This window comes from Triturus cristatus, chromosome 6 (genome assembly GCF_964204655.1).
Source record: "Triturus cristatus chromosome 6, aTriCri1.1, whole genome shotgun sequence".
Taxonomy (NCBI): domain Eukaryota; kingdom Metazoa; phylum Chordata; class Amphibia; order Caudata; family Salamandridae; genus Triturus; species Triturus cristatus.
Genome location: NC_140589.1, coordinates 826,882,320 through 826,909,422, shown reverse-complemented (window position 1 = coordinate 826,909,422; position 27,103 = coordinate 826,882,320). Strand labels below are relative to the sequence as shown.

Genomic DNA, 27,103 nt, shown 5'->3' with positions numbered 1-27,103 from the left:
TTGTCCACCCGGAGGCCTCTACATTCTGGGGACATGGTGACGTCCGCTGGGTCACTGACTTGGGGCCTGGGTGGCAGCCGGCATAGCTGTGGAGTGGGCTAGGTCACAGCGCCATCCTCTACCGTTGATAGCCTGCACCTGAGACACCTCTAAAACTAAAAAGCACATACGTAACATTCCGTGCCTGCTCCCTTCACAACGCATACACCCCCCCTTCCGCGCGCATGTCATCCTGAATAATGCCGCCGGACCTCCGGGTTGTCGGCTAAATGGCTGTGTTCTTATCTCTGGAAATGTACACTTTATTTAACTGCTTTGCCATATGGACGGGGAATGTGCGTTGTAAGATGGCATAAATGTGCACAATAAAGGTTTTCAAAAAAAAAAAAAAAATGGAACATATACTGAATATTGGTATCACAAATTACATGCTGAAAGAATGTGCTTCTTTATCGTAGAGTGCTCTCTCGTCACTTTCCATCATCTGTGATTCTCTGACCCTTTAAGTGAGTAGGGCTTGGCTTCATAGTACTATACTCACCCTGCTTTGCTCCATCCATACAAACAAAAAATGGCCATAGTAACATTTGAGAGCACCTCCCCTTTCATACTAAAGTAAGTCTCTGCGAATGTCCCCTACATGGTGCTCAGGTGGGCTCTCCAAAGCTCCTAACTGTATGTATCTGGTATCCTGACTTTTGATGTTTAGCCCTGCCAACACACTAATCTAGGATGTTCACAGAGGCCCTATTCCGTCCCTGACAAGAGGACCTACTAGCTGTCCTGTGACGCTGCTGGCCACACCAAGCTTGCCTTCATTGGCCGACAGCGGACTTCTGACCCTGTCATGGGTTTAGAACATAGAGAAATTGTAGCATATTATGTTTTGAGAATCCACAGTGTGATCTGAGTCACTGGAGGAGGTACCTACATGCCCACTCATGTAAAGTTCCACTTCTAGGCCCTTACCCAACTCCATGCACTAACATCCAAAGTGCATGTTATGCATGTGTGATTTACGTATCCGCAATGTACATGAATGGTGTGTGTCGGTGATCTAAAGTGTAAAGACCTGTGGGATCCATTTTGGATACCCGGACCTGTCCTTTCCACAAGATGGAATATGAAAGTTCCACCCTCGATGAGCTCCAGTTGCCTTATTCTGAATGAGCCAAAATAGATATAATATTTTTTTGCATCAGTTATAGGCTTCCTAAGCAGGTCATGAAGGGGTCCATCCCAAAGAGACTGGGCAGACGCTTAAATCAAGAGATACTGAATGACGTTTGGGATGATGTTGGATAGTAAGCTGTCAGTGAGAAAGCAGATGGGAGAGGTTGTGCATACCATCGATTAGGTGTATGAGTGAGCCAGATGAAGTTAAGGTTGGTTTCCCAGAAATGGAAGTATATTGATCATATGCCTGCAGCTGAAGGAAGAATACCTTGACACTGAAGTGAGGACATTTGTCTTTCCATGATTATTCCTTAAATTGGGCCGGAGACAGCCAGGTGCAGAAACCTTGCAAGTCTTTGTGCCTCTGGTTGCAGACTACCATACTGACAGAAGCAGAGCTCTACCCTCAGGCTGTGCCTAGTGAGCAGTCCAGAAATGACATCTGAAAGGTGAACCACCTGACACCATTTCTGTTTGACTTTGGTGTATAAAAGTTGAACTCCACCACCACACTTGTTCAATTTCCAATTACTCAATTGCCAAGGACGAAAGTGTTCCACTGAGTAATCTGAGGACTGTTGTACAACCATGGCTGGTGTCTGCCTGGCAGCCAGTTTCCTAGAGCTGAGGGGACATCCCTTTAGGACTAAATCTCTTGCTGGAGGAACTGTACGCCTGTCTTGAAGCACTTATAAGCCTGCCTGTCTACATGGAGAGGGAAGAAGACTGCTAATCTAGCAGAAAGGAGTTGCTGTCCAGGGGATGGGGGTTCGCCATGTTGCTCGAGTCTGTGGAATGTCCAAAAGAGCAGACTGTTGAGAGAGATTTGCTAATCTCCAGCATCAGCAGACCCACTGTCTCTCTGTGCCAGTTCTTGGTGGGATCTGCTATTTCGAGACTGCATTTGCCAAGGTCCAACCAGGTCTGAGATTGTGCATCAGAATCGGCCTGTGCAAGACAGGAACTGCCATCTGAAGATTGACCTGTGCATGTCTATGCTTGCTCCATTATTATGAGCTCTGTGCATGACCGCAGTTACCAAGTCTTGTGATCAGCATGTGCCTGGGTGCAACAATCAAGTGTGGTGCCCCAGCTGCCACAGTGTGACAAAGGTGACCCATTAGGGATGCTGTTATTCAAGTTATAACAAACCAGCAGAGGCTGCACCTGCTGAAGTGTTGCCTCCCTCAGAGGGATCCAGGCCTGCCCATTGTCAGCTGAAGGCCCAACACCTGAGGTGGAAGCACAGAAAGGCTGCTGGTCAATGCACCACCGCTCATGCTGAGAGGGTGGGAGATAGGATGACCAGATGTCCTGGCCTTGCCCGGACAGTACCGTTCTTTTGATGATTGTCCCGGCGCCCCAGCTCTTGTTACAAAACGAGCATTTGCAATGAAATAGGTCTTGCATTTACGCGAGTTTGAGCTATTGACATTGCAAATAACACTGCCTTTTATTTTTGTTTTTGTTTTTAAAACAAATAAAAGGCATTGTCATTTACAATGCCAATAGCTTAAACTCGCGCAAATGTGAGACCTATTGCATTGCAAATGCTTGTTTTATTTCTAGCTAGCTACTCAGGGTGTGCTGTCCAATGTTATTTTTTTTTGTAACACAAAACAAAATTTAAATGTCTGTAAATGAACTGTGCTGATATCTCAGAGCATGGAAAGCACAAATGAAGCACATTTTTTTTTGTAGTAATTCTGAAGTGTGGTGGAAAGAAAATGTTTTAATGTGGCGGGGCCCAGCTTTTGTTTATATGGCAGGCTAGGAGTCAGGATGTGCATCACAGGAGGAGTCCTACACACGAAACACAAAGGGAGGGCTGTGAGCACGCGCAGCGAGGGCCCAACGAGGCCTCCAATGTAGCGTGCCACTGGGCATTGACCTGGCATACAAAGCAACGTTTTGTCGCCAACCACAAGTAGGACTTTGAGGTTTGAAACCCGTTAATTAACATCCCAGTGACTTCACTGGAAGTAACATCTCACCGCCTTTGGCTCGACAGTCACCTAATGTTAAATGTGACCCAGATCAGAGGAGTGAATGCGTGTGACATCGCGGGATGCAGTGAATTGTGACCACTCCGGGCAGCCGTCTCCTGCTATCAGTGTCTATGACCGCAGCAGCGCCGCAAGGCGTGTGCCTCTGGGCGCTGCTAGCCTACAATGGGTGTTGGCAAACCTTCACTGCTTAGGGAGCCGGGCTTTAAATGGGCAGGTACTGAGTGTCTGCGCTTCTTCCGTGTGAAAGGGAGTGCACCTGCACTCCTCAAAGGGGCTCAGTGTTTAGAGCGGGGGAATACAGACCCTTCTGGTTAGCAAACTGTCTCTCTGGGACAGTGAGTACCTGCACTTTTGTATACTTGAATGTGCAGCGCTGGTAAGCAGGTAAAACACACCCCGCCCCCACAAGCCTTGGAAACCTTTAGACAGGAGTGTTGCTGAAAATGTACCACTCTGCTGGCCAAAATCGCGGAGGTGGCAAAAATGGATGCCTGGCAGGGCCGGGGAAACCAAAAAAACCCTGGCAAACATGCTGAAGCCAGCCCCACTCCCTTCCCCTCCTCGCGCCATCTCTCTCTTTCCTCCATACATCCACCTTCTCCCCATCTGTCTTTCTTCTCCATCTCTGATAGCTTTTTCTCTACCTTCCCTTCCCACCCCTCTCTCTCCTGAAGCCTTCTCGTACAGTGGGGGAGAGTGACAGGGGCACCAGGAGCAGCACTGTGCTTGTAAAACCGGCCAGCCCCAAGGGCTGGGGAAATGCCGGTAGAATAAAAGGCCTGTCCCGCTTAGATGCCTGGGTTGGTTATATGTTGGCGGTCTGCGGCCTCACTGTGATGACCCTTTTGCAGACAGCGTCGTATGAAGAGGGCTCTGTGCGCCCTGTGCAGCGTGGGTCCGTTCAGGCGGAACTATGCACCGTGAAGCTGCAATAAAACAAGGCCCGGGCTGCGGTGGAGGAGGGAGGCTGGCAGGGTGCCAGGCATGGAGCGCGGGCTGGGCCCGTAGGGCACAACGTTCTTCGCTAAGCTTTGCACTTCCGGTTCGCCCTGAAGGCTCCAAAGGTAAACAGCCGTTCATGGAAGAGATTGGTGCGGGGCCTGGCATCACAGAGAGCACTGAAGCATTGGCATGGGGGCAGTTTATGAAGCCGTGGGTAGCCTCGGACAACAGGGTGCTGGCACCCTGCGACAAGTGAGGGGACATTTGTAGGTGATCAGGACCAGGCTTGGCAGGGTTTGATTACTCTCTGTCCCTTCTCACCTTAATCTAGCCCACCAACCAGCCTGAACCACCGGCTCAAATTAAGCACTGCCGCTCTCTTTCCATGAGTCGCTTCTTTTTATTGAATATATGCTCTGTTGCAGTGGCTTGTGGACTGTACCGTCCACCAGGAGCGCGCCTCCTCGCTCAGGGTTTGTCGCTTCTCCTGACTTTGTCTCCGCCCTCACTTTCCTTCTCTCTCTCTCTTTCCCTCCCTCTCTACTCCCCCCTCTTGATTGCCATTCCGTGGTGCTTTCTGTCCATGGTATACTTACAACCCACGTGGTTTTACAGGTTCTGGTGTCTGGCCGCGGCGTCATGCGTCGGGAGCCTGACCCTGTCAAAGGCGCAAGCTTTCTGACACTTGCAAGCTTCCTGACGCTTTTCTTGCCAATACGGCGGGGTTGTCCCTGCAGTATTTGAAAGTTGTGTTCGTGAAAGACAAATGTTCCTGGGAGTTGCCATAGCAGCCATCCTGTGCCCCCCGTGCGCAGCGTGTAAGATCTGGTCGGTGCCTCGGTCATGCTTGGAGCATATAGCACTGTTACTATAGCCCTATCACAAAATGATAACATGTGGTGTCTATAAAAGCTAGGCGCGCACAAAGGAAGTGGTAAAAAGAAAGAAAATCAAGAGGAAAGGGATGAAGGAAGAGAAGGAGCGAGGGAAGAAGGGGAGACGGAGCAGAAACAAAAGGAAGGAAACGAGCAGGAAAAAGAACAAACCAGAGTTTTCTGTCTTTGCCTGCAGAGCAGCTGGGTCTCAGAAAGTGGGACTCTCAGCACAGACCCGCAGCTCCACTCCAAGGCGTTCTCTGCCCCGCCCTCTCAGAGCATCCTCCTTTGAGACACGTAGCTACTTCCTTGTGTGGGGCCCTCTGGCAGCTGGACACCGACAGACCAATGAGAGAGCTGACTGGCGCATGCTCCAGGCGTGAAGCCAGCATAGTTGCAGGACGCCTAGTGCATGCTCCTTCACGGCTCTCATGAAGACACTTCTTATCAGCTTGTTAAATAAACAAGCTGATAAGAAATGTCTTCACGACAGACGCAAAGCAGGCGAGCCAGTCCGGCTCGGAGACAAAGTGCGTGATCAGAAAACCCTCATTTCCAATGGCAGGCCACCGTTTAGCATAAACGGTGACGCCGGACAATGGAAATGAGGGGCGGGGCTTAAAGCCCTCTTCTAAAAGTCCTCTCTTACAAAATCTCTTGCGGAGGCGGAGCAGCACTTTGCGCTGCAACGCACGCGAGACCTAAAAAGATAAATGTCCTGGGTTTGAGAGAGGGTCAGGTGATCACTGTGTTCAGTAGGTTTATGTGCACACCAGCCCTCTCATGACACCATGGACTGAGTTTTGTTTAAAAGACTCTCCTGTTCTGCTTGCTGACAGGTCAGGCAGCACAGCAGGATTTAAGAGGGGGGGTGTTAATCAACCGCTGTAGAGCCCATCATCCGAGGAGAATCACAAAGCTCCCCTTGCAACACACTGCAGCATGGCCGAGGAAGATTTTATTTTTCATGCTACAGAGGTGTGTGTTTCCGGAGCATAAAAATTAGACTTCATTGGCCATGCTGTGGTGTGTTCACATGGCTGTCTTTACATATATAGACAATATATAATATATTTAAAATATATTTATAATATGATATATATATATATAATATATTTATTATGTATATATATAATATATATATATAAAACATATATATAAATAGGCTTTACATACTTGGATGTGAGGTACCCTGATGAACTTTGCCGCAGCTCCCATTAAAACACGACTACGCATACCTACCTGTGTGGGCTCTTCCGTTGGGGTAACCCTTTTTGACTTGATATATATATATATATATATGTATATATATATATATATATATATAGACACACACACACACATTCCAGTGCGGAAGAGGTTATACTTGGCCCAGTTTCCAGAGCCATAGTCGGACAGACGTTAGGACATCAAAGGCAAACGGCCTCAAATCTCATGGTTAAGACCCGACAGCTTCTGCTTGCCCCATGGCAAACCATATGAGGTCAGACACTAGGTGAGTTCTTTACATTAATATTTATTAACTCTGAGTGCAAGTACATCTGAATATCAGAGAGATTTCCTTTTAGGTGTAGGTAATGAATGACTGCTAACTTCACCAGCATGAATGTACTTAAACAGTTAATGTCTTCTAGCTCCTCCACTCTGCCAAAGCAGCTTCAAGATGAAATGGGCAGAGTTTACATCTACTTCCACAGCTTCAGAAATGGTGTGCAGGAGCACACGGTGGAGAGAAGAAACTTCAAATGAAAAGTTCTGGCCTGTTTAACACAACCTTCAATTGCTGATACAGGATTCAGGAATGCCCATAGCTATAGGTGAAGTCCCTCACAGTTCTCTCTTTGATGAGGGTCTTAATTTCACTCTGCATCAAGATACTCGTTTGTAAAGTTGTATCCATGAAGGACTTCACGGGTCCAGACCTTGTCTATAGGAACTTGTACTGGAGCTCTTTTCTGTACACGATGACCATTGTGATTTCACTCTTTGTGTAACATTTGCATTTGAGCATTACCAGCAAATGTATTTAATTTATTCTGTTTTCATCTCATATGAATCACAATTTCTCCCTTTTTCTTATACTCCTCTGTTTTATTAATTCTTGCAGGAGCATGGTCTGTATATGAGGCTAACCGTGAAAGCACTGAGCATCTCCCGATTTGGCTTTGAGTAATGTCACTTAAAGAAATTAGATCAATAGTTGTGGAGGATGTAGGTACTGGGCAAGTAATAAGTCCACAATTGTCTTTTTACTGCAAACCAAGTACCCCATTGTAGCACATGACTCTCTCAGGGTGGCAATGCACAGCAGTCAAGGGCCTACTCGGGAGGTAGTATGGGTTATCCTTCCCAATTCGCTTGCATGCAACAGCAACATTCAATAAATTGCTGTCCAGTCAATGCTTTTTCTTTTAGAAAGGAAAAGTACATGTATTACTCACACACGTTTATAAATACCATGCATTAAATTGCAAATATCTACATCAGATAGACATAAGTACATTTGGTGTCAAAATCATATCACATTTTACCCCAATGGGTGCTGAACCCCATAATGACAATGCCCCCCCCCCTCCCCTCCCCACCTACACCATATGTAACATCACAGTACAAGGCTGGGGGATTATTTATAGGGCAGGCTTACTGGCTTTGTTAATGAGTCACCACATCAGTATATAGAACAGGACTATAGGCTTTGTCAGAGCGTTGTTATGTTACTAACAATAACCGCTAGTTATACTTGAGCAAGATGCCACCATTATAATCAATGGGAGCAATACTGAAACACAGTGGTTAAAAATGTATGCAATGCAGTGTTTCTAATACATCTTCAAATAGAATATTAATGTTAAAAAACATTTGCAAAAGTGCCATAGTCTTTCTTTTGCACTCTTCCGGCCATGTAGTGTAGCCATAGGACTAACCACTAGAGGTTTCCTCACTCCAGAACTCAAGAGCAAAAGTTCTAGCTTTGAGAGTGCTTTAAAGTGAGTGGAAGATTGGTCTGGGTTGTAGGGGGCTTAGGGTTAGTTTCTACAATATTATTAGGGGGAAGCTAATGTGTTCTATGCACCCTCCAAACACCTGAGTCATACATTGGTGCCCTATTGTGTCACCACAGAAACCAATGGTTACATTTTTAGCCTCCTTGCAGGGATTATGGGGCGCTCCTCAGCTTGATAGATAAATATTTGATGAGCGGCTCCTGCCGATGGTTCAAACCTTGCGCCAAGAAGACAACTTCTGCTTTGGATGGCCTGGTCCCATCTAGAGCTTCCGTAGACTATACTATCAGTTGGTGGCTCTGGGAGATGGCCCAGGGTCCCTGTGACCATGTCAGATCCCTGCATGCAGCCCTAGTCCTTAGGGGGGCACACGGGTGCTGCCAGCATTTGTTTTTGGTTGCAGCAGAAACAATACAGTGTCCCCATGCTTGTGTGGCGGGAGGCTCAGGGTGGGGTGCACCCCCAAGACAAGCACAGTGGTGGGTCAGATCCCTGGTACCGGGAACACTGAGAGCCTAATGGAGGGCTCTTCCAGTGCTTGGAATCATACCTCCCATACCGTTTACGGTGTTGGGGTATGATTCCAACATGTTTGATATGAAACATGATAGGATTTGTTGCAGCCGTTTTCGAGATGGTCATCCCGTGATTACATGGTGCCCCTCTATATAGTATATGGCTGTTTGACTGACAACCCGGGAGAATAGACTCCGTAGGCTGCAGGGGTGTCCTGCTCATGCTTAGAACCAAGAACCCTGCCCTCAGGATTGTAAAGGCCTGCTAGAGGGGTGACTTATAGGTTTTAAGTGCAGCGACCCTTAAATATATAGTACACCTATATATTTAGTAAGTGGTGCATGCACCAACTTACACAGGCTGTAATTGCAGGCCTGTAGTTCCATTTTGCATGGTCTCTCATGGGTGGCATAATGAATGCTTCAGCCCTTGGGAGACCTCTGGTGTACCTATGCCCTGGATACATGGGTACCATATACTAAGGACTGATAAGGGTACCCCAGTATCCAATCTGGGATGTACCTAGGTACTGAACACAAAAGTTTAAGGAGAAAGCAGATAGACTGGGGTCCTGATTAGCAGGATCCCAGTCAGACTAGTCTTAAACCAATTTAGCACAAGGCAAAAAGTGGGGGTAACCACGCAGAAGGATCCTAGCTTCCTACAGCCTGGCTCCTGGTGTTCCTCTCCTCACTGCCAGGTGCCATGTTCTAGAGTACTCACAAAAAAGGACCTGCCCAGCAAAGTAAACAGAGTGAGCAAACTTTCGTCAGTAACCCATACACATTCAAAACTACTTTGTTTTGATTTATCATGAGCGGCCAAATTTTATGCTGTGCATAGATAGGGTCTGATGTCACTCATTTCTTTGAAAAGACCTATATCGTGTCTGTGTGTGTGTGTGTGAAGAGTTTCCCTTGTTATCCCATTTCCTAAAAACATATAGAAAAGGAAAAGGCAGAGAGAAACCATGTGCGTATGGTATCCACTCAAAGACAACAGTGATAGAAAAAAGGTGGGGAAAGGATGGCAGTGCCTCACGGAAGTAACACCATGGAGGATACGCAGACAGGTACTCGCCTGCTACCTCACGTTCTCATCATTAGCACCTGCCACCCAGAAAGGAAAAAATTTATTTAAATCTGCACTGCCATCCTTTCCCCACCTTTTTTCTATGGTGTGTAAGAGTGGTTCGTTCTGAAACTTGTTAACTTGGCCTCATTTTAGATGTAGATGCTATTTTGTCAGGATAGAAGTCACCCTTGTCACTCATTTCTTTCCACTTTGCCCACGGCTCTGACAGCAGTTTTTTCAGTGCACATAAAGATTTGCGCCCCACTACTTTCAAAGTTCATCAACTACTAAAGCAGTTCAAGCAATAATATTAATAGAACATTGGTGATTTGGGAAGAGAGAAAACACCAATTGGTCTGAAGCCAGTTGTTGGGAGTTGGAGTTTTATTAGGGAGGAACTCAGGTGTTGACGCTGGAGGACAGAGCCCAGATTGTGGCAGTATTTTGCAGGCAACCCTGATAGAAGTTTCATGCAACTGATCCACTTGAGAAACTAATATTTTCGGCCTTCATATACAGAGTAGCCAGATAAGACTCTGGGACAATAATGGGTTTAGGGAACTAGGCCACTTTATAGTAAGGGGGAGATGTTTAAAATGGCAGGAGATCCAGGCTAGGTGTGAAGCTAGCTGTACGCCGTATTTCTTGGGGTTTTCTCAGATTACTCAATTTGTGAAAAAAAATTGCTCTCCATTAAGCAATGCCCAGCTCTTATTGACAGCCCTATATAGAACTAAAAAAAGGGGAGTTGGAAACTGGTACAGACTGTTACGGAATCAAAGGGAAAGCTCTCTAATCACAGGCTTTTAGATAAGATTTCCCAAGAAACACAGTGCACTTTTTCAGAACTAGAGTGGCAGGAGAGTGGCAGGAGATTGCGATACATGGCAATAAAGCACTAAGAGACGCAAATTTCAAAAGAATGGCATTTTTATCACATTGGATTTGTTATTATACACTTAGGGGCAGATTTACAAGAAAGTGACGCATCTGTAGAGATGCGTCACTTTTCCTGCGCCAACATGCAAAACCCTTGCGTCACCATGGATGCGCCGTATTTACAATACTGCGCACCATGGCGCAAGGATTGACAGATGCGTCAGAAATTCTGGAGTCGTGTCGCAAGCACAACGCAATTCCAGCAATGCTCCGGGGCGCCCTATGCCTAACATGCTGCGTCACTCCTTACGCCTGCTTCAACCAGGCGCAGGGTTTCGACGCAGCATGGACGTAAAAGTGACTCTGTGAAATCTTGTAGATTTCACTGCGTCACTTTTACGGGGCTTCCTGCGACGGAACGCCCACCCTGCATACATTAAACCTGGCGCAGGTTTAATGTGGCGCAGGGCTTCACAACGTGACGCATCTCCCTACTCCCCACTTTTACGCTGCCGCTGCGTCACAAAAGTGACGCAACGACAGTGCAAAACTGACGCATGGGATTTGTAAATCTGCCCCTTAAAGTTTTACATAAGATGTATTCAGTAGCAGAGGACAAGTGTTTTCGTTGCCAACAAATGGATCTGGGGGGGTTGGCTACATATTTATTTTACCTGCCCGCTTTTAACCCAGTTCTGGGAGGAAGTGTTTTCCGCCCTGAATAAGGGCTTACTGAGAAAATTAAAACCGGAACCAGAGATAACATTGGTTGAGTTTGCAAGGCAGAGCTCTAATGCCCCAATCTCCCAAGGGGGGAAATAATTTATAGGGATTACTGTTTTAGTAGCACAGTCCTTGATCCTCCAGAATTGGAGGACAATTAAAGGTCCAACCTACCTAAATTGGCATACAAAAATGTTAGGTATTAAAACCTTAGAGGAAGCCTATGCAAAGAGTGGAGGGCCTATTAAGAAATTCAGGGTAGTTTGGAAATTTATGGATGAAACAAGAAAGTAAAATATATAGCATTTTAGACTGAAACAGGATGGTTAACTATTGGGGTATAAGACATATCTAAAATTTAAGGAAGAAAGGATTTAAAATATTATTTAAAGAAGTTTTATCGGTAATGATGAAAATATTGGTTTAATTATGTAAAAGCTGCTATGCACTGCACTTTAGCTTTAGTATTTAGGATAAGTAGGAGATTCGTGCTGTTTTAAAAATGGTTTAATTATGTAAAAGCTGCTACGCACCGCACTTTAGTTTCTGAATTTACGATAAGAGGGAGACGTGTCTCTTAATAACTTGATGAAACTGTACTGTATTGCACTTTACTATCTGCATTTGGGATGGGCGCCGGAGCTGCGCCTCCTCGGAACGGAGTATTGTGAATGGCTTAATTGTGTAAAAGCTGCTATGCACCGCACTTTAGTTTCTGTAGATGGAGACTTGTGTGTTTTTAGTAAGTGGAGCTTAAACACCTGATCAAACTGCTTTGCACCGCACTTTATTATCTGTATGGGATCGGCGCGGGAGTTGCACCTGTTTGAGATGAAGATGTGGGAAATGTAGGACTCCAGTAATTAGTTAAGAAGCTTTTAATTAACAACTATATGTACTGTGAATGATTTCTTGCTCTGTTATAATTCTGCTCAATAATATATATATATATATTTTTTTAAATAATAACAACAACAAAAAAAAGAGAGAAACTAATAATTTCGAGCCACCTAGTGGCTCCTGAGAGATGATGCAGATTCCTGAACCCTCTAGCAACGTTTCAGTGAAACAATCTCCTCGTCTCATTAAAGAGAACTGTGGTTTGGTGGCCAAGTAGGACATGAGAGCAAAGAGCTCTGTGCCCTTCGATTGTAATCCATCGACATTCTGCATCCAGGACCCAACAAAACGCACTATAATTAACTGGGGACGTGCTACAGAGTGTGATGAACTAAAAGAGACCCAACTGGAGGCACTAGCATAAAGTGAACCAGCCATGGCCATTGGAGAGCAAAGGGCCCCTGGAGGAAAGTAATATGATCACCGCTGAGACATTCTGATTTCAGTGCAAGGAATAAGATCAGACTGCTGTGGACGAGAGTGGTGCCGAAAGCACAGTCCTAGAGGCAGGTTCAGCCAGAGCAAGATTGGCTGGCACAGGGGAGCCCTGAGAAGACAGAGTGCTCAGAGTTCATTCAAGCAATGGGGCTAATTGCAGATGGCAGCAGTAGCCGGGTGAGTCCAAGCCTAGTGAGCGGGAGGGAAGTCCTTCCCCCAGGTATGAGATAGAGATCACCCTCGGGCCCCGTGGAGAAACCGCAAGATGCGGGGAAAGTCGGAATGGAGGTGGCTCTCTCTGGCTTCCCCTGCCTGATGAAGGACTGTAGTGTCGCGATAATAAGACTGACGCGACACGCAACGGCGTGCGCGTCAGGTCACGTGTAGTGAAACGTTAATAAATATGACGTCACTGATGCACGTCGGCAGAACCGCCACGGCAGCAGTGACGAAGCAACCACACCAAGTGTCCTGAGTGTTCTTTACCACGTGCGGGGACCCGGGTGGCCAGGGCTCAGTACCAGATAACCCTGACGATACAACAAAGTGGCGACGAGGGTGGGCGTGCCCTCGTGTTCCGTTGCCTGCGCTCCGGTGGTGTGGCGGCCGGTGAGCATTCCCTGCTCGCGGTGCTCGTGCCCCGCGGAGACGTGAGGCTGTCCCTGTGCCCCGGTGCTGCGGCGGTGAGTGCTTGCGCATCGGAGCGCTCCTGATTGGCGGCAGCACCGCGTGGGGACGTCAGCTGTTTTCCCGGCCTCAGCGCGCTGCTCTACATGTGCGCCCCGCCCCCTGCCTGCCTGCCTGAGACGCGCGGAGCGCCCGTCAGCCTCCTGCCCCCTGCCTGGACTGCCGGTGAGCCCCTGCTCCCTCCTACCTTTACACGGGGAGGTTGTGTGGATGGCCTGTCTGGAGGGCGGCCTGGGGGGAAGGAAAATCGCCACGCCCAGCCCGCAGTAAAGGCCCAGAAGGTCACGGGGGAGAGCCATACGTCATCCTCTCACCCCTGCCCGACCGGGAGAGCGTCTGGAGAAGGCCGCACCTGGCCTGGGAGCAGACCCTGCCATCTGGGCGCCCTCAAGGCCACGAATAGGAGGTCTCGCCCGGCACCAGCAGTACACGTGGGTCTCGCCCAACGCAAGCAGCACACGCGCAGGAGGCCTCGCCTGAGACAGGCAGTACACGTGCAAAAGAAATGGCGAACATCCCGCCGATCGAACCATTCTCGGTGGAGGGGTCCCCATCCGCAGTAGCAGCACGATGGAGAGACTGGGAGGACAGAGTGCGCATCTTCTTCGAGGCCACGAAGGTCCACAGGGATCAAAAACGCGCAATGATAATCCACCTGGGAGGAAAAGAGATTCACAACATAGTGAAGACGCTTGCGGAAAACACCCCCAAGACGCACACGACACTAATAGCGGCGCTCAACGAGTACTTTGAACCAATGGCGAACCGCGACTACGAACGCTTCATCTTCCGCCAAGCACGCCAATTGCCTGAGGAATCGCTCGACAAATTCCACGCTCGTCTCAAGAACTCAGCGGCCACCTGCGGGTTTCGGGATGAGACGGAGGAGATAAGAGGCCAGATAATACAGGGGTGCGCGTCCGTCAAACTGAGGGAAAGGATCCTGGAGGAATCCGGCAAGCCCCTAGCAGACATACTGACAATGGGCCGGACGAAAGAACTATCGAAGGCGCGCGCTGCGCACATGGAGGCGGCCCTGCAAGCGCCAGTGAAGACTGAGCCGGTCAACGCGGTGGCGGTCAAGCCTAAACAGAGATGGCCCCGACGAGGACCAGGCCCGGCCGCCCAAGACCAGCCCAAGTCCTGCGGGTATTGCGGTGGTTCGCCCCACGCCTCGGCAGAGTGCCCAGCACGAGGGAGGAAGTGCATGGCCTGTGGACGGTTCAACCACTTTGAGAAAGTGTGCCGGTCAAAGAAGTTCCGAAAGCCCCGCCAAACCGTAAACACGGTTGAGGAAGGAGGCCCGGTCGCCAGCGACATGGACGACGATGAAGAGGAAGAAAAGGTGATACACAGAGTACACATGATATGCACGGCGATACGCAGGACTAGGAGGCTGCCGCAATGCAGCATCCGAGTGGGGTCGCAAGAGGTCACAACAGTTGTAGACACCGGGGCCAGCATCAATATCATGGCCGCGGCGATGCACAGATCCATGCACCCCCAGCCGACGTTGCTTCCATCGGCAATCACGGTATTCGCATATGGACAGGAGGAACCGTTGAAAGTACGGGGGAAGTTCAGGACTGTGATATCTCATGGGACGCGGTCCATAACGTCAAATATCTATGTGGCCGAAGACGGACAAGGCATGCTCCTAGGCTGCAGAGCGGCAGAAGATCTGGGAGTGGTAACGTTCCCCTTCGGGGTACACCAAGAGTCAATACACCACACCTTGGAGGAGTTCGAAGAAATCTTCAACGGAATAGGCAAGTTCCGAGGGAAAGAGGTCCACCTACACATTGACCCCACCGTGCAACCGATAGCACTTCGACATCGCCGCATAGCGTTCCACCTCAGGCCACTGGTCGAAGCCAAACTGGCGAAGCTGGAAGCAGCGGGAATCATCGAGAAGGTGTCAGGACCGACCCCGTGGGTGTCGCCAATCGTGGTAGCGAAGAAACCCAAGCAACCAGGCGCGGTCAGAATATGTGTGGACATGAGGCTCCCCAACGCTGCCATCAAAAGGGAGCGACACATCACTCCGACCATCGATGACATCGTTGGGGAAATGGCAGGCGCCAAATGGTTCTCAAAACTGGACCTACGCTCTGGGTACCACCAACTGGTGCTGGACGAAGCGTCCCGGAACATCACCACGTTCTCCACGCACGTAGGTCTACGGCGGTACACGCGGCTGAGTTTCGGCGTGTCGAGCGCTGCGGAGGTGTTCCAGAATGTAATACAAGAACTCATCGCAGGGATCCCTGGAGCGATCAACGTGAGCGATGACATCATGGTGCATGCCACAACCGTAGCGGAGCACAATGAGAAGCTGGTGCAGGTGTTGCGACGTATACGAGACGCAGGCCTTACACTGCACCGGGAGAAGTGCGAATTCCTGTGCAGGAAGATCCAATTCTTTGGCTACACCTTCTCGGCAGATGGCGTCAACCCAGATCCAGACAAGGTCAAGGACATAAAGGAAGCGGCTGCCCCCGCAAACATCACGGAGGTGCGGAGTTTCTTAGGAATGGTGAACTACTGTGGCAGGTTCATCAAGGACCTGGCGAACCTCACGGCGCCCCTAAGAGAGCTCACCAAGGAGTCCACCCCCTGGACATGGGACAGTGACCGTGACCGAGCGTTTGAGAACATCAAACAGGCGCTCTCAGAAGCCACGACGTTAGCATTCTTCGATCCGGCCAAGCTGACACAAATTGCCGTTGACGCCGGTCCAGTCGGTCTAGGAGCAGTCCTACTACAACGAAAGACAAGCGCAGAGGAATGGGCCCCCGTGGCATTTGCCAGCCGGTCGCTTACAGAGACTGAGCAGAGATACTCACAAATAGAAAAAGAGGCGATCGCCATTCATTGGGGGTGTCATCACTTCCACCTGTACGTCTACGGCAAACCATTTGTTGTGACCACGGACCACAAACCACTGGTATCTTTGTTTGCGGGCACCTCTACCAAGCCGCCCCCGAGAATCGAAAAATGGATGTTGCAACTGCAAAATTATAACTGTAAGATCGAATACCAACCGGGCGCCCGGAACCCGGCAGACTACCTATCTCGCCACCCTCGCAAAGCGACTCCCCAAGAGATGGAGGAGGCGGCTGAAACAGAAGAGTACGTCCGCTGCATCACCGCGCGATCGTGCCCCCGGCCACTGTCCATGGCCAGCCTGTCCCAGGCCACCAGTGAAGATGAGTGCCTACAAAGAGCAAAAGTGGCGGTCCAAAACAACGAATGGAACCGGGCCAGAGAGGAGTGGAAGAGCTTGACGCCCAGGGCAAGACAGGTAATGGAGAGCCTGTATAATGTAAGAACGGAGCTGACGGAAGATGGCACAGGATGTTTGTTGAGGGGCCACCGATTGGTCATCCCGGCGTCCCTAACCCAGAGAGTGGTGGATTTAGCCCACATTGGCCACCAAGGCATGGTCAAGACCAAGTCCCGCCTCCGAACCAAAGTGTGGTTCCCTCTCATGGACGAGTTAGTAGAAGCCACCGTTCGAGAATGCCCTGCCTGCCAGGTCACAGGGGAGGCCCCACGGCCAGCCCCTGTCGTGATGGAACCTCGACCCCGGAGTCCTTGGTCCAAGATAAGCGTTGACTTTGGTAGCCTTCCGGACGGACGGCACACTCTGGTTGCCATAGATGACCACTCCAAATATCCCGAAGTGGAAATACTAACTGTGTTGAGTGCCCAGGAAGTAATCCCGAAGCTCGAGAAGATCATGGCAACACACGGCATAGTCAAGGAGATCAGAACTGACAATGGGTCACCATTTCAGAGTCAGGACTTCGCGGCATACCTACAGGCTCTGGGAGTGCATCACCGGCGCATCACACCTTGGTGGCCGCAAGCGAACGGAGAGGCTGAACGCTTCATGAGGACACTCAACAAGGTGATACGGATCGCCCACGAGAAACACCAGTCTGTGGAGCTAGCCATCTTCACATTCCTCCGTAGCTATCGCCAGACGCCCCACTCTACCACAGGAGTGGCGCCGGCACATCTGCTGATGGGGCGGGTTGTCGCCGACACCATACCACACCACCCAGAGTGGAGGCCAGAAACTCCCGATGACAGTGCCATTGACGAGCGCCGACGTGGAGCGTTTGCTCAGGTTGATGCCCGACGGCGCGCTGTCACCCCACACCTGGCCCCCGGTGACAGGGTGTTAATACGAAATCGGAGGCCAGGAGGCAAGTTTCGTCTAAACTTTGAGCCACAACCATGGACAGTGGAGAAGGTCGCGGGCACGTGCGTGACAGCCCGGAAAGGCGGTGAGAAGATAACAAGGAACGTTTCATTCTTCAAGAGAATCCCAGTGCCCTCGAGGGCCGATGAAAGGCCCCAGCGCAGCCCCCTGGGGCACACCCCGCGAGAGGAGAGGCTCCTAGAACTTGCGGAACCTGCGGACCAGGCGAGCGGAGGAGCAGACTCTGTGCATCAGGGAGGTGCCGCACCGCAGCACGGCCATCAGCCAGAGACCCTGTTGCCAGCAGACGCTGGCATGCCAGAGGAGAGAGACGATGGTGCAGATGGTGACTCTGTGAGTAGGGGCCGGGGCATTGTGCCAGACTGTGGGGGACCACGATATGACTTGAGGCCGAATCCAGAGCCCTCCCGTCGTCTACGAGACTACGTCAAGTAAGACTGTTTTGTTTTGTTTGAAATGTTCTGGAATCGCAAATGGTCAGCACAGAGATGATGACCACTGAGGTGTTGATAAGCTAGGGTTTAAAGATGTAGTAATAGGTTTGGAGCTGTAATTGGGTCTTTGTTTGTGTGTTGGGGAGGAATGTAGTGTCGCGATAATAAGACTGACGCGACACGCAACGGCGTGCGCGTCAGGTCACGTGTAGTGAAACGTTAATAAATATGACGTCACTGATGCACGTCGGCAGAACCGCCACGGCAGCAGTGACGAAGCAACCACACCAAGTGTCCTGAGTGTTCTTTACCACGTGCGGGGACCCGGGTGGCCAGGGCTCAGTACCAGATAACCCTGACGATACAACAAAGGACGACAAGTGGGGCCACAGATTGACTAATGGTTGGGACACAAACAAATGAGTACAGGGCAGGAACAAAATGAACAACAAAGGTATAAAGTACACCCCTGCTGTCGCAGTGGGAAGGTCTGGAGCAGAACAATCTGCTATAGAGAACTATTGAAGGCCAAGTACACAGAACACCTAAATCACGCAGCACAAAAAATGTCGTATGAACAGTGGCGGCCGGCACAGGTAAAAGTGGTGCGGCGGGGTCGGGGGGAAGTCAATATACGAGGGGATAAGTTAAATTAAGTTAAAAAAATAATAAAACCACTTACCTTGCTCTCGCCGCACAGCGGAGTTGGCGATGCGGTGAGCACAAAATAAGTGGTTTAATTTTTTTTTGCAATTTAATTTAACTTATCACGTCGTATGTTGGCTTACCATACCTCTATCCCACCCCACCATGCCCCGCCCCCAGCTCTTACCTGTGCAGGCCGCAAAGGTCTATGAATAGCACATTCTGAATTAGTAATTAAGTACAAGTAAAGCCCCTGATAGCGCTAAATATTTTAAAACACCATACACGACATTTACCGATTTTAGACATTGAAAACTAATGTACACATTGCACGTGTTAAAGGAAGGGACACAGCGGTTTGAGACAAGTGAAGTAAGCACCATAAAAGCATGCTTGAATAGTATTACAAAGTTCAACAATTAATTATTAGATGGTTATAACGTTTACTAATAGGTTTTGTTACGGGATTTCTTATGAAATGTTTCATTATTCATTTTTTGATAAGATTAAAGGTTCTAACGTTAAGGCCTAGTATTCCTAAGTGCTTTTCATTGAAATGTATTACGAACTAAAACAGGGTTTAATTATGCGATAAAAACAGTTAGGATTCTAAAACTCAGGAAGATGATAGTAAAGACCCTAACATGTATTTAACTTAGTTAACGATATTAGTAAAATAATCTGTACAAATAAATTACATGTATCAATGTTGAAGAAAGTGTGGCAGTAGACCATAGCTAACGTTAATGAGCTTCGTATAATAACACATTGGTGAAGCGTTATTTTACTCTCATTATAAATGTATGACTGAAAAGCCTTATATTTAATTCTAATTGAGTTTAATTCATTGAAAGTTGACATATGCGTTTTCATGCGGTTGCAGACATGCTGCCCGAAATCTGGGGAACACTATGAGGGAGGGAGAACACCAGATCTGCCTACCAGCCCCAGGCGAGCAGTGGGTTCATGGGTCTGCCCTCTGTTATCTTTGTAAACAGGCTCATAGTATCCCATTTTGCTGAGTTGGCATTTGACAAAAAGGTATGTAGCAACAGACACAGCTTTAACCAGCTTGCCCAGGTTGCCATCCATCTTCATATGCTTCTTCTACTTATCCTCTCGTTCTTCGCAGATGTCCTGGATCCAGGCAAGGAGGCTATAGGTCTATGCAGTAGAGTTCTCCAGAATGTCAGGGAATTACCCACAAAATCTAGGATAGCCTAAGTGTTCAGGGCAAAGGAGCTGTTGGGGCTGTGGCGATGGTAGGAATGTACACCTATGGGATGAGCCAGTTAAGGTTAGGTCAGGGGTAGGATGGAACTTCCCAGATACAGGGGATGATGTGGGGCACTACGTTGTTGTACCTATGTATTTTGTGCTATGTTAAACCACACCTATGGGGCATTAATGCTATGTAGGTCAGTTCAGAAATAAAAAATGTGTTGCTTCTGATGCCGCTGGCATTGAAACCCTTTCGATGTGCACAAAGCCCACTTCTGCTTCCTCATCATCACTTGTGTTTTGTGTTTTCCCCCTTATCCATTGCCTGCAATGTTGTGTAGCACGCAACAAATTCTGACCAAGAGACCCACTTTACGCGGCTTGTATGTCAAAGCCCTCCGAGTATGCTACCAACTCTGGAAACTACACTATTAGTAGTCAAATGCACGCCCTCTTGATGATGTGTGCTTTTAGATAAAGACATGCAGGCAATGATGCTGAAAGTGCATATGTAAATGATTATGCACACTTACATTTGTGGGGACATTCTCAATTCTTGATACGTGAGCAGAGGCATTTTATAGGCACGGACTCCTGACACGTACAACATTGCCTTTACTAATGTGTTGCATCACATGACATGCCATTCCCCAAAATATTTTTCAGGACAACAAAGCTCGTCTGTGTGCTTTGGGAAAAGGCTCAAACTAGCCTCACTGAGCATCTGTCTTGAGTGTGTGATGTGTCTCCAAGGTGCATGGTATGCAGCAGCTCGTGAGGATCATGGAGTCATCGGTTGTACGTAGGAATCTAGTATTATTCATTAAGCACCATGCATCGCCTTGAAATGGCTCCAGAGCGCTAAGGATCAATTAGAAAAGGCACAGTTTATGGACGAGAAGTTGGATTCCAATCAGTGAGGTGGGGCCTCAATCTGATATTGCTCCGTTTCCCCAGTGACAGTCCAGTTCAGTTCCATGCACACAGGGAAAGTTTGGTTGTCAGATTCTCGCGGCAGTGCATGGAATTTGCTTCATACCTGAAGCATGGATTGAAGGCACTCCATATCCTAGCTCCCTGGATTCAGTGAGTTTTGCATATGTTTAAAGCACAGGTCTACGTCAGACACCATCTATATATTGATGGTGTCCTGTGTTTTCTTGTTGCAATGCACTTGCCCTCTGGCCATAGGAGCAACCATTGGTTTATAAGAGCAATACATAGGGGCAGATTTACAAGCCCGTGCGTCAGTTTTGCACTGTCGTTGTGTCACTTTTGTGACGCAGCGGCAGCGTAAAAGTTGCGGCCCATTTACAATGTGACGCATCTAGGGAGATGCGTCCCGTTGTGAAGCCCTGCGCCACATTAAACCTGCGCCAGGTTTAATGTATGCAGGGTGGGCGTTCCGTCGCAGGAAGCCCCGTAAAAGTGACACAGTGAAATCTACAAGATTTCACAGAGTCACTTTTACATCCATGCTGCGTCAAAACCCTGCGCCTGGTTGAAGCAGGCGTAAGGAGCGACGCAGCATGTTAGGCATAGGGCGCCCCGGAGCACTGCTGGAATTGCGTTGTGCTTGCGACACGATTCCAGAAATGCGTGACTTTTCCGTCAACAGATGCGTCAGAATTTCTGACGCATCTGTCACTCCTTGCGCCATGGTGCGCCGTATTGTAAATACGGCGCATCCCTGGTGACGCAAGGGTTTTGCATGTTGGCGCAGGAAAAGTGACGCATCTCTACAGATGCGTCACTTTCTTGTAAATCTGCCCCATAGTCTTTAGCACATTAGTAAAACTCGCTATGGAAACAAATGCTGTAGTTACTGCATTCAATATAGATGAGTGGTTTGGAAATATGATACAGTAGTCAACTAAAATCAGAAGGTCATTGATGACCTGGTTAAGCTTTTTTCAAAGGGTGGGCCAACCAGCATGCCATGCCCACTGTATGTACGTTGCAAGAAAATGCAGCACTGCGACAAATGTGACAAGTGAGTATGGCCGTCAGTATCCCAATGTTTGGCTCCAGTGCCTCGCTTGAACCCATCAGGGGTAGCAAACGCTATATAAATGAAAAGCTTTTTCCCTCTTCTATCCCTCCACTATCCTTTTGAATCCAAAAATTTGACTAACCTATCCACCACTCAAATTACTTTCTTATTTCACTATATTAATTCACCACTAAACCTTTATGGGTTCCGGAGTAGCGTGCTATTCGCCGAATAAGCGCTTTGACGCGTCCTCAGGGGTAGAGAGCGCTATATAAATGCAATTACAATACAATCTCCAATGGCAGAGAGGATGTAGTTTAAGGTGTCCGTGTCAAGCTTGTAGTTTGTCATATTGAAGTGATTGGTCCGTGCCCTGGGAATCCTGCCCGCCCCTCTTTGTCAAGAGGCTGGTATTTCCCTTTGGCACTGCGCAGCTTCCTTCTTTTCCTCTAGCACCATGCCTACTGAATCAGCACTGGCATCTGGTGACATGCCAGCTACGGTGGGTCCATGTTAGTGATTTCAAGGGTTTCTTTCAGTAAAACAAATAGCCAATGGCCCCAACGGGCAGGGTGTTTCCTCGCCTGGGTCTCGGGTCATTACGTCATTTCCCTACCTGGGCCGCCGTGCCTCACATAGTGGCCAGAGCGGGGAAATCATAGAAAATAGGACGGACGACAGCGCTACATTGCTGTTTGTAATATAGCCTTCCAATTGGTCAGTGGTAATACTTTGCTGAACGTGTGTGTGTTAACCCCAAGTTAACCCCAAGTGAACTCAATTCTGAACACTGAAGAGCATTAATGCAGGTGTTTTTGTGCCAACGGCATTGTACAAGCGCATCCTAGACTAACTCAACCCATTTTTTATGGCAAACAATATGAAGCGCGTCGCTTTATGGCAAAAATGGTATTTATTTTTTATTTTTTCATTAGGTCTGGTGTAAAGGCAGCATTATTCATCATCAGGATTAAGTCTAGAGAATGAAAAAATAAGAGCTATACAAGTGTATCTATCAAAAGACTCCATTTGATGTCATTAGCATTCGTACACTGTTATATCATGAACCTCTAGGAATTTATTATATGTGTATACTAGTACTATGACTACTTATTGATTGTCATTATTGGATATGTTCATAGACATATTAATTTATTCAAAAAATAAGAAGAAAAAAATTATTTGTATATTACAATTAAAAACACATAAAAATAAATTAAAGAATCCTTCAATTAGCTTTCTCTAATTCTCTTTTTTATAAATTTATGTATTCACAGTGTATATTCATCAGTACTTTTGTTGAATTTGGAGTTGACAAGTGATCTACATGTTATGTACACTGTGCCCGGTGTTCTCTTCTTTTTCCCACAAGTAAAGGCAGCATTAGCCTGGTTGACCCATGCATTTCCTACAGTACGTTCCAGTATCATGAGTTCTCAGGCTTTAGGATTGGTGTGCTGTGCAGTTTGACATTAAAATAGTTGTTAATTTAAACAGAACAGACATGGCCGTGGATATTATTATCAGGTCAAAGCCATTGCAAGGTAAAACGAGCACTGGAAAGGTCTGGCTTTAAAGGAATGTTGCATGGTAATGTGAAGTGTTACAAGAAAATAGCATGGGAATAGATATGTATTTGTGTTGAAGCAAAGAACTGTAGAATAATATTGGTGTAGGTTAAAAGGTCAGCCGACAGCTGCACTGTCAAGCCATACCTAAAAGTTCATATAGGTTAATGACTGCCCTCCTCCCATCTGTGCTGCTGCCAGTAAAGAACAACATAAATGATCTAGTTATCTTAGAAAGTTTAATAGCATGCCAATGTCGTGTGTGCCCCTGAAAATTGGAGCTTAAATTAAAAAAAATTAAACACACCTGTATGGAGGGCAAGCACTTTTTTTGCGCAAGCACACAACTTCTGCCCAATTAAAATACGTACTCCTGGCTCCCAACATGTGGGCGGAGCCAAAGTCCTTTTCTAGGGATGCTCACATAATCGTCTGGCGACAGCTGCACTGTCAAGCCAAACTTTAAAAACAGATGCACAGGGTTTGAAAAACAGAAGAGTATCCTGACAAAATATGGATTTTTCTTTACATCAGTCACCAAAGGAACAGCAAAAAAGGAATTAATTTTGAACACTGTAGAAATAGATAAGATTTAGACCAGTGGCCTTATTGTAAAAGCCTCTGTAACTCTTTATGCTATCAAAACTTGTATTGCCTCATAGGCCTTTCTCAAAGCTACAAACCCTACCCCACTTCACACTTCATAACATCTGGCATTTTTATTGATCATGTTTTGTAGATTACTTAATATCCAGACAAGGAAAAACAAGAACATTTTACTTGCCGAACTAGAGCCTCTGAGGAAGGACATAAGATTTCGACACACTGGTAGTAGGATCAACATGCAGTTGAAATTTAGGCACATGGCGGATGATCTTGCCCACGCCAAAGTTGACTGCGGAGAAAAAGAATGTACAGAACACATTAGAAGAGGTAAATTAAATGAGCAATCTATGCAAAAGTAAGCAATATTCATAGCTCCTTACGCCCAGCATGACGCGTGTGTACAGGTATGCGTCTTCCTGCTCAAACCACCGGAAGGTGTCGATAAACAGGTACACATTCAGTCCCAGCCACAGCAGCTGAAAGACAGCATGGAGAATAGTTATGGAAAGGACCATGCACAGAAAGCTGTTCTTAATAAGCAGATCCAGGGGACCTGCTGGTGACATTAAAAGTCATAAGTCACCAATCCTTCTTTGGGCACAGAATGTTCTGTCAACTCAAGAAGTGAGCAAAGTGGCCTCAAATGCCCTAATTTAAGGATGGATCGAAGTTAAAGCCCATGGCATATACCTACTGGCAAAAATGTGAATACATTATGATAGGAGCTCTCAATTGCATAGGTGGGCAAGGGGGTGGGGAGAAGGGTTAATAGCAGCGGGTCTAATATGTCAAGGTTTTAGGCAGCTAATTTGTTGCCAAGGAAAAAGTGCTCCAGAAAACCTTGATGTTACTACCACATCATTGATGGCATAGCTTTAGTGTTATATTACTAGCACTTCTCACTAGGACTGGTATACTAGTAAACTACCATATCAGCATTTTCTGTAGAGCTGTTGCACTTTTATGGGGCAGTACTAGCAATTGTCAGCACAGTGGGCATACTTTTACAAGGGAAGTGTCAACAGTAATCAGCAATATGGCCATATCCATAGCACAGAGTACCAGCGCTCAGAGACGTTTTAAGACATGGGCAAAGTGGCCAATTACCCAAGGCCTCCACCTTCCAAGAGGCCCCTGGTGAAGTGAACTTTTTTTATATTTGACTTTTGTATCGCTAGCGAGTGCCAGCTGAGGATTTTTGTGGGTCCTGGGCAAGAACTATTTTAGCTTTTTTTGTGATCCTGTTAAAATGTAACATATAATTAGGGCTCCCAGTTTTACTGATTTTTACAGATAAATACAAACAGAAAACTATTTATTTTTCAGTCTGTATTTATTTATAAATTCAGAAAAATATGGAAAATAGGCCTTCTTTGAATGATCTTTTTCTACTGTCAGTCATGAGAGCCACATCAGTAGGTGTACAGATTGAGAGGTAGGAGAGACGAAATAAGATAATAGATTTCCTAATTAAGCTTAATTAAGTGCAGATCTACAGTTATTCATGGTATTCTGCAATGCAAGTGTTTTCAGATAACACTATTGCGCTGTATACTTGCTAAAACCTTTTGGACATTCAAATGCGAGTATACATTTATCAGTTAAATAAATGTGGAAAAATACACAACGCAGTTTTATTTATACAGAAAACACAAAATAAAAATGTATAAGTACAGAACAATTGAGCAAAAAATAAATATGGATAGATACAGACAGAAATGTTGAAAAAATAAATACCATAAAACCGGGAGCCCTACATATAATTTAATATTGTTTTGCCTCATGCATGCTTGAATTATCAGGGAATGGATAATAAAATTCATATGTGTTCTCAGAGGGGGCCCAAAATAAGTTTGCCTGGGGCCCCCAAAATGTTTAGGGTGACACTGCCAGCACTTCTCAGCAGTGCAGCCACATGTATTGAGAGGACTGGTATGCTTGCAATAGGAAGTACAAACACTTACCAACAGATCTGCTATAAGTACAATATACAGCAGCAACGTTTCCCAGCAGGGCTTCTATACGTAGCATAGCATCTATATGTAGCAGAATTCTGGTGGGCAGTGCGAGGAGTGCGAGTCTCTGCGGTCAGGAAGAGACCGAGGAGGAACAAGCGATTGAGAGGGCAGCTGAGCGGCAGCAGCCCGGGAGCTCTCCTGGACTTGATTTGGAGCCTCACTCAGACTGCAAGAGGCTCTAAGAGTTGCAGTCAAACGCTGCACAATTCTGCAGGTCCAACGAGGCAGGAGCAGGGCCGGATTGGCCGTAGTGGGCAACGGGCATTTCCCCGGTGGGCCGCCAGGGTCGTGGCCGGTTTTTATGCCCCTGGAGGTTCATTTTTGTTACTGGGGCCGGCAAAATCGGCCCCCTGTAACAAAATCGTCCGAAACCGGCCTTGGCAAAAAGCTCGGCTGCACCCCCATCCTCCCCCCCAGGGGGGCCGGCGGAGCAGTTTGCCTGGGCCAGTCCGGTCTGGTCCCAGTCTGGCCCTCGGCAGTAGACATGCAAACCCACACCTCCCCGTCGGGCCACCCACTAGCTCATCAGTATACACCGACCAGTAACCAGTTTTCTAGTAACCTGGTCAGCACCCGCTGCCCCCTTCCCCCTTTTTTTCGTGCTTCTCATTCACCTCCCGTCACTGCACCGCATGGCCAAGAAGCCAAGAAGAAAGCCAAGAAAGAAACACTGAAGCAGCGGGTGGCCCCCCTGACATCTCCTGCATTTCCATATGGCCTAATGGCCAACTGACTCAGGTTACTCCCTCTGGTTGAGCGCCCTGTGTGCGCAGAAGCAGCCCAGCTAGGCTGGGTGCAGCTTGGTACGGTGCAAGCTCACCTTCATTTGCAGTATAGACTGGGGCACCTCTTCCCTCCCAGCTGTTGATTTCTCCGACTGACCAGTGGCCCCTCCAGCAATTAACTTTCCACAAAAAGGTCCCCTGCACCGGTCTCTTCAGTTACTCCTCAGTGGGCCTAAGTTCAGTCTCCTCAGCCTGCTCCTTGATCCCAAAATGCAAGACTTAGGAGCAGTACATACGGCTGAGCACACAACTTAACGCTCGACTCAGCCAAGGCCAGCGTGCTCATGCCTCCCCCCCAATATTTAATGACAAACTCCTCTCAGGGTAGGTGTGGGGGTACTAGGCTCTTTCCTCCATGACCTCAACCTTGAGCCGTAG

At 47.6% G+C, this 27,103-nt stretch overlaps 1 protein-coding gene across 4 annotated transcripts in view; it reads right to left on the bottom strand.

Annotated features, from left to right (window-relative positions):
• The window catches only part of NOX3 (NADPH oxidase 3), a 777,582-nt gene that overhangs the window by 526,748 nt on the left and 223,731 nt on the right, over positions 1-27,103 (bottom strand). For 3 of the 4 annotated variants that reach the window (XM_085611433.1, XM_085611430.1, XM_085611431.1), the window contains exons 2-3: positions 24,303-24,398; positions 24,101-24,211 (exon numbers count right to left, since the gene is read on the bottom strand). In XM_085611433.1, the coding sequence (XP_085467559.1) occupies positions 24,101-24,211; positions 24,303-24,311 (120 nt within the window). In that variant the 5' untranslated portion in view covers positions 24,312-24,398. The remainder of the gene's footprint in view (positions 1-24,100; positions 24,212-24,302; positions 24,399-27,103) is intronic. The other variant, XM_085611432.1, reaches the window with a different exon arrangement.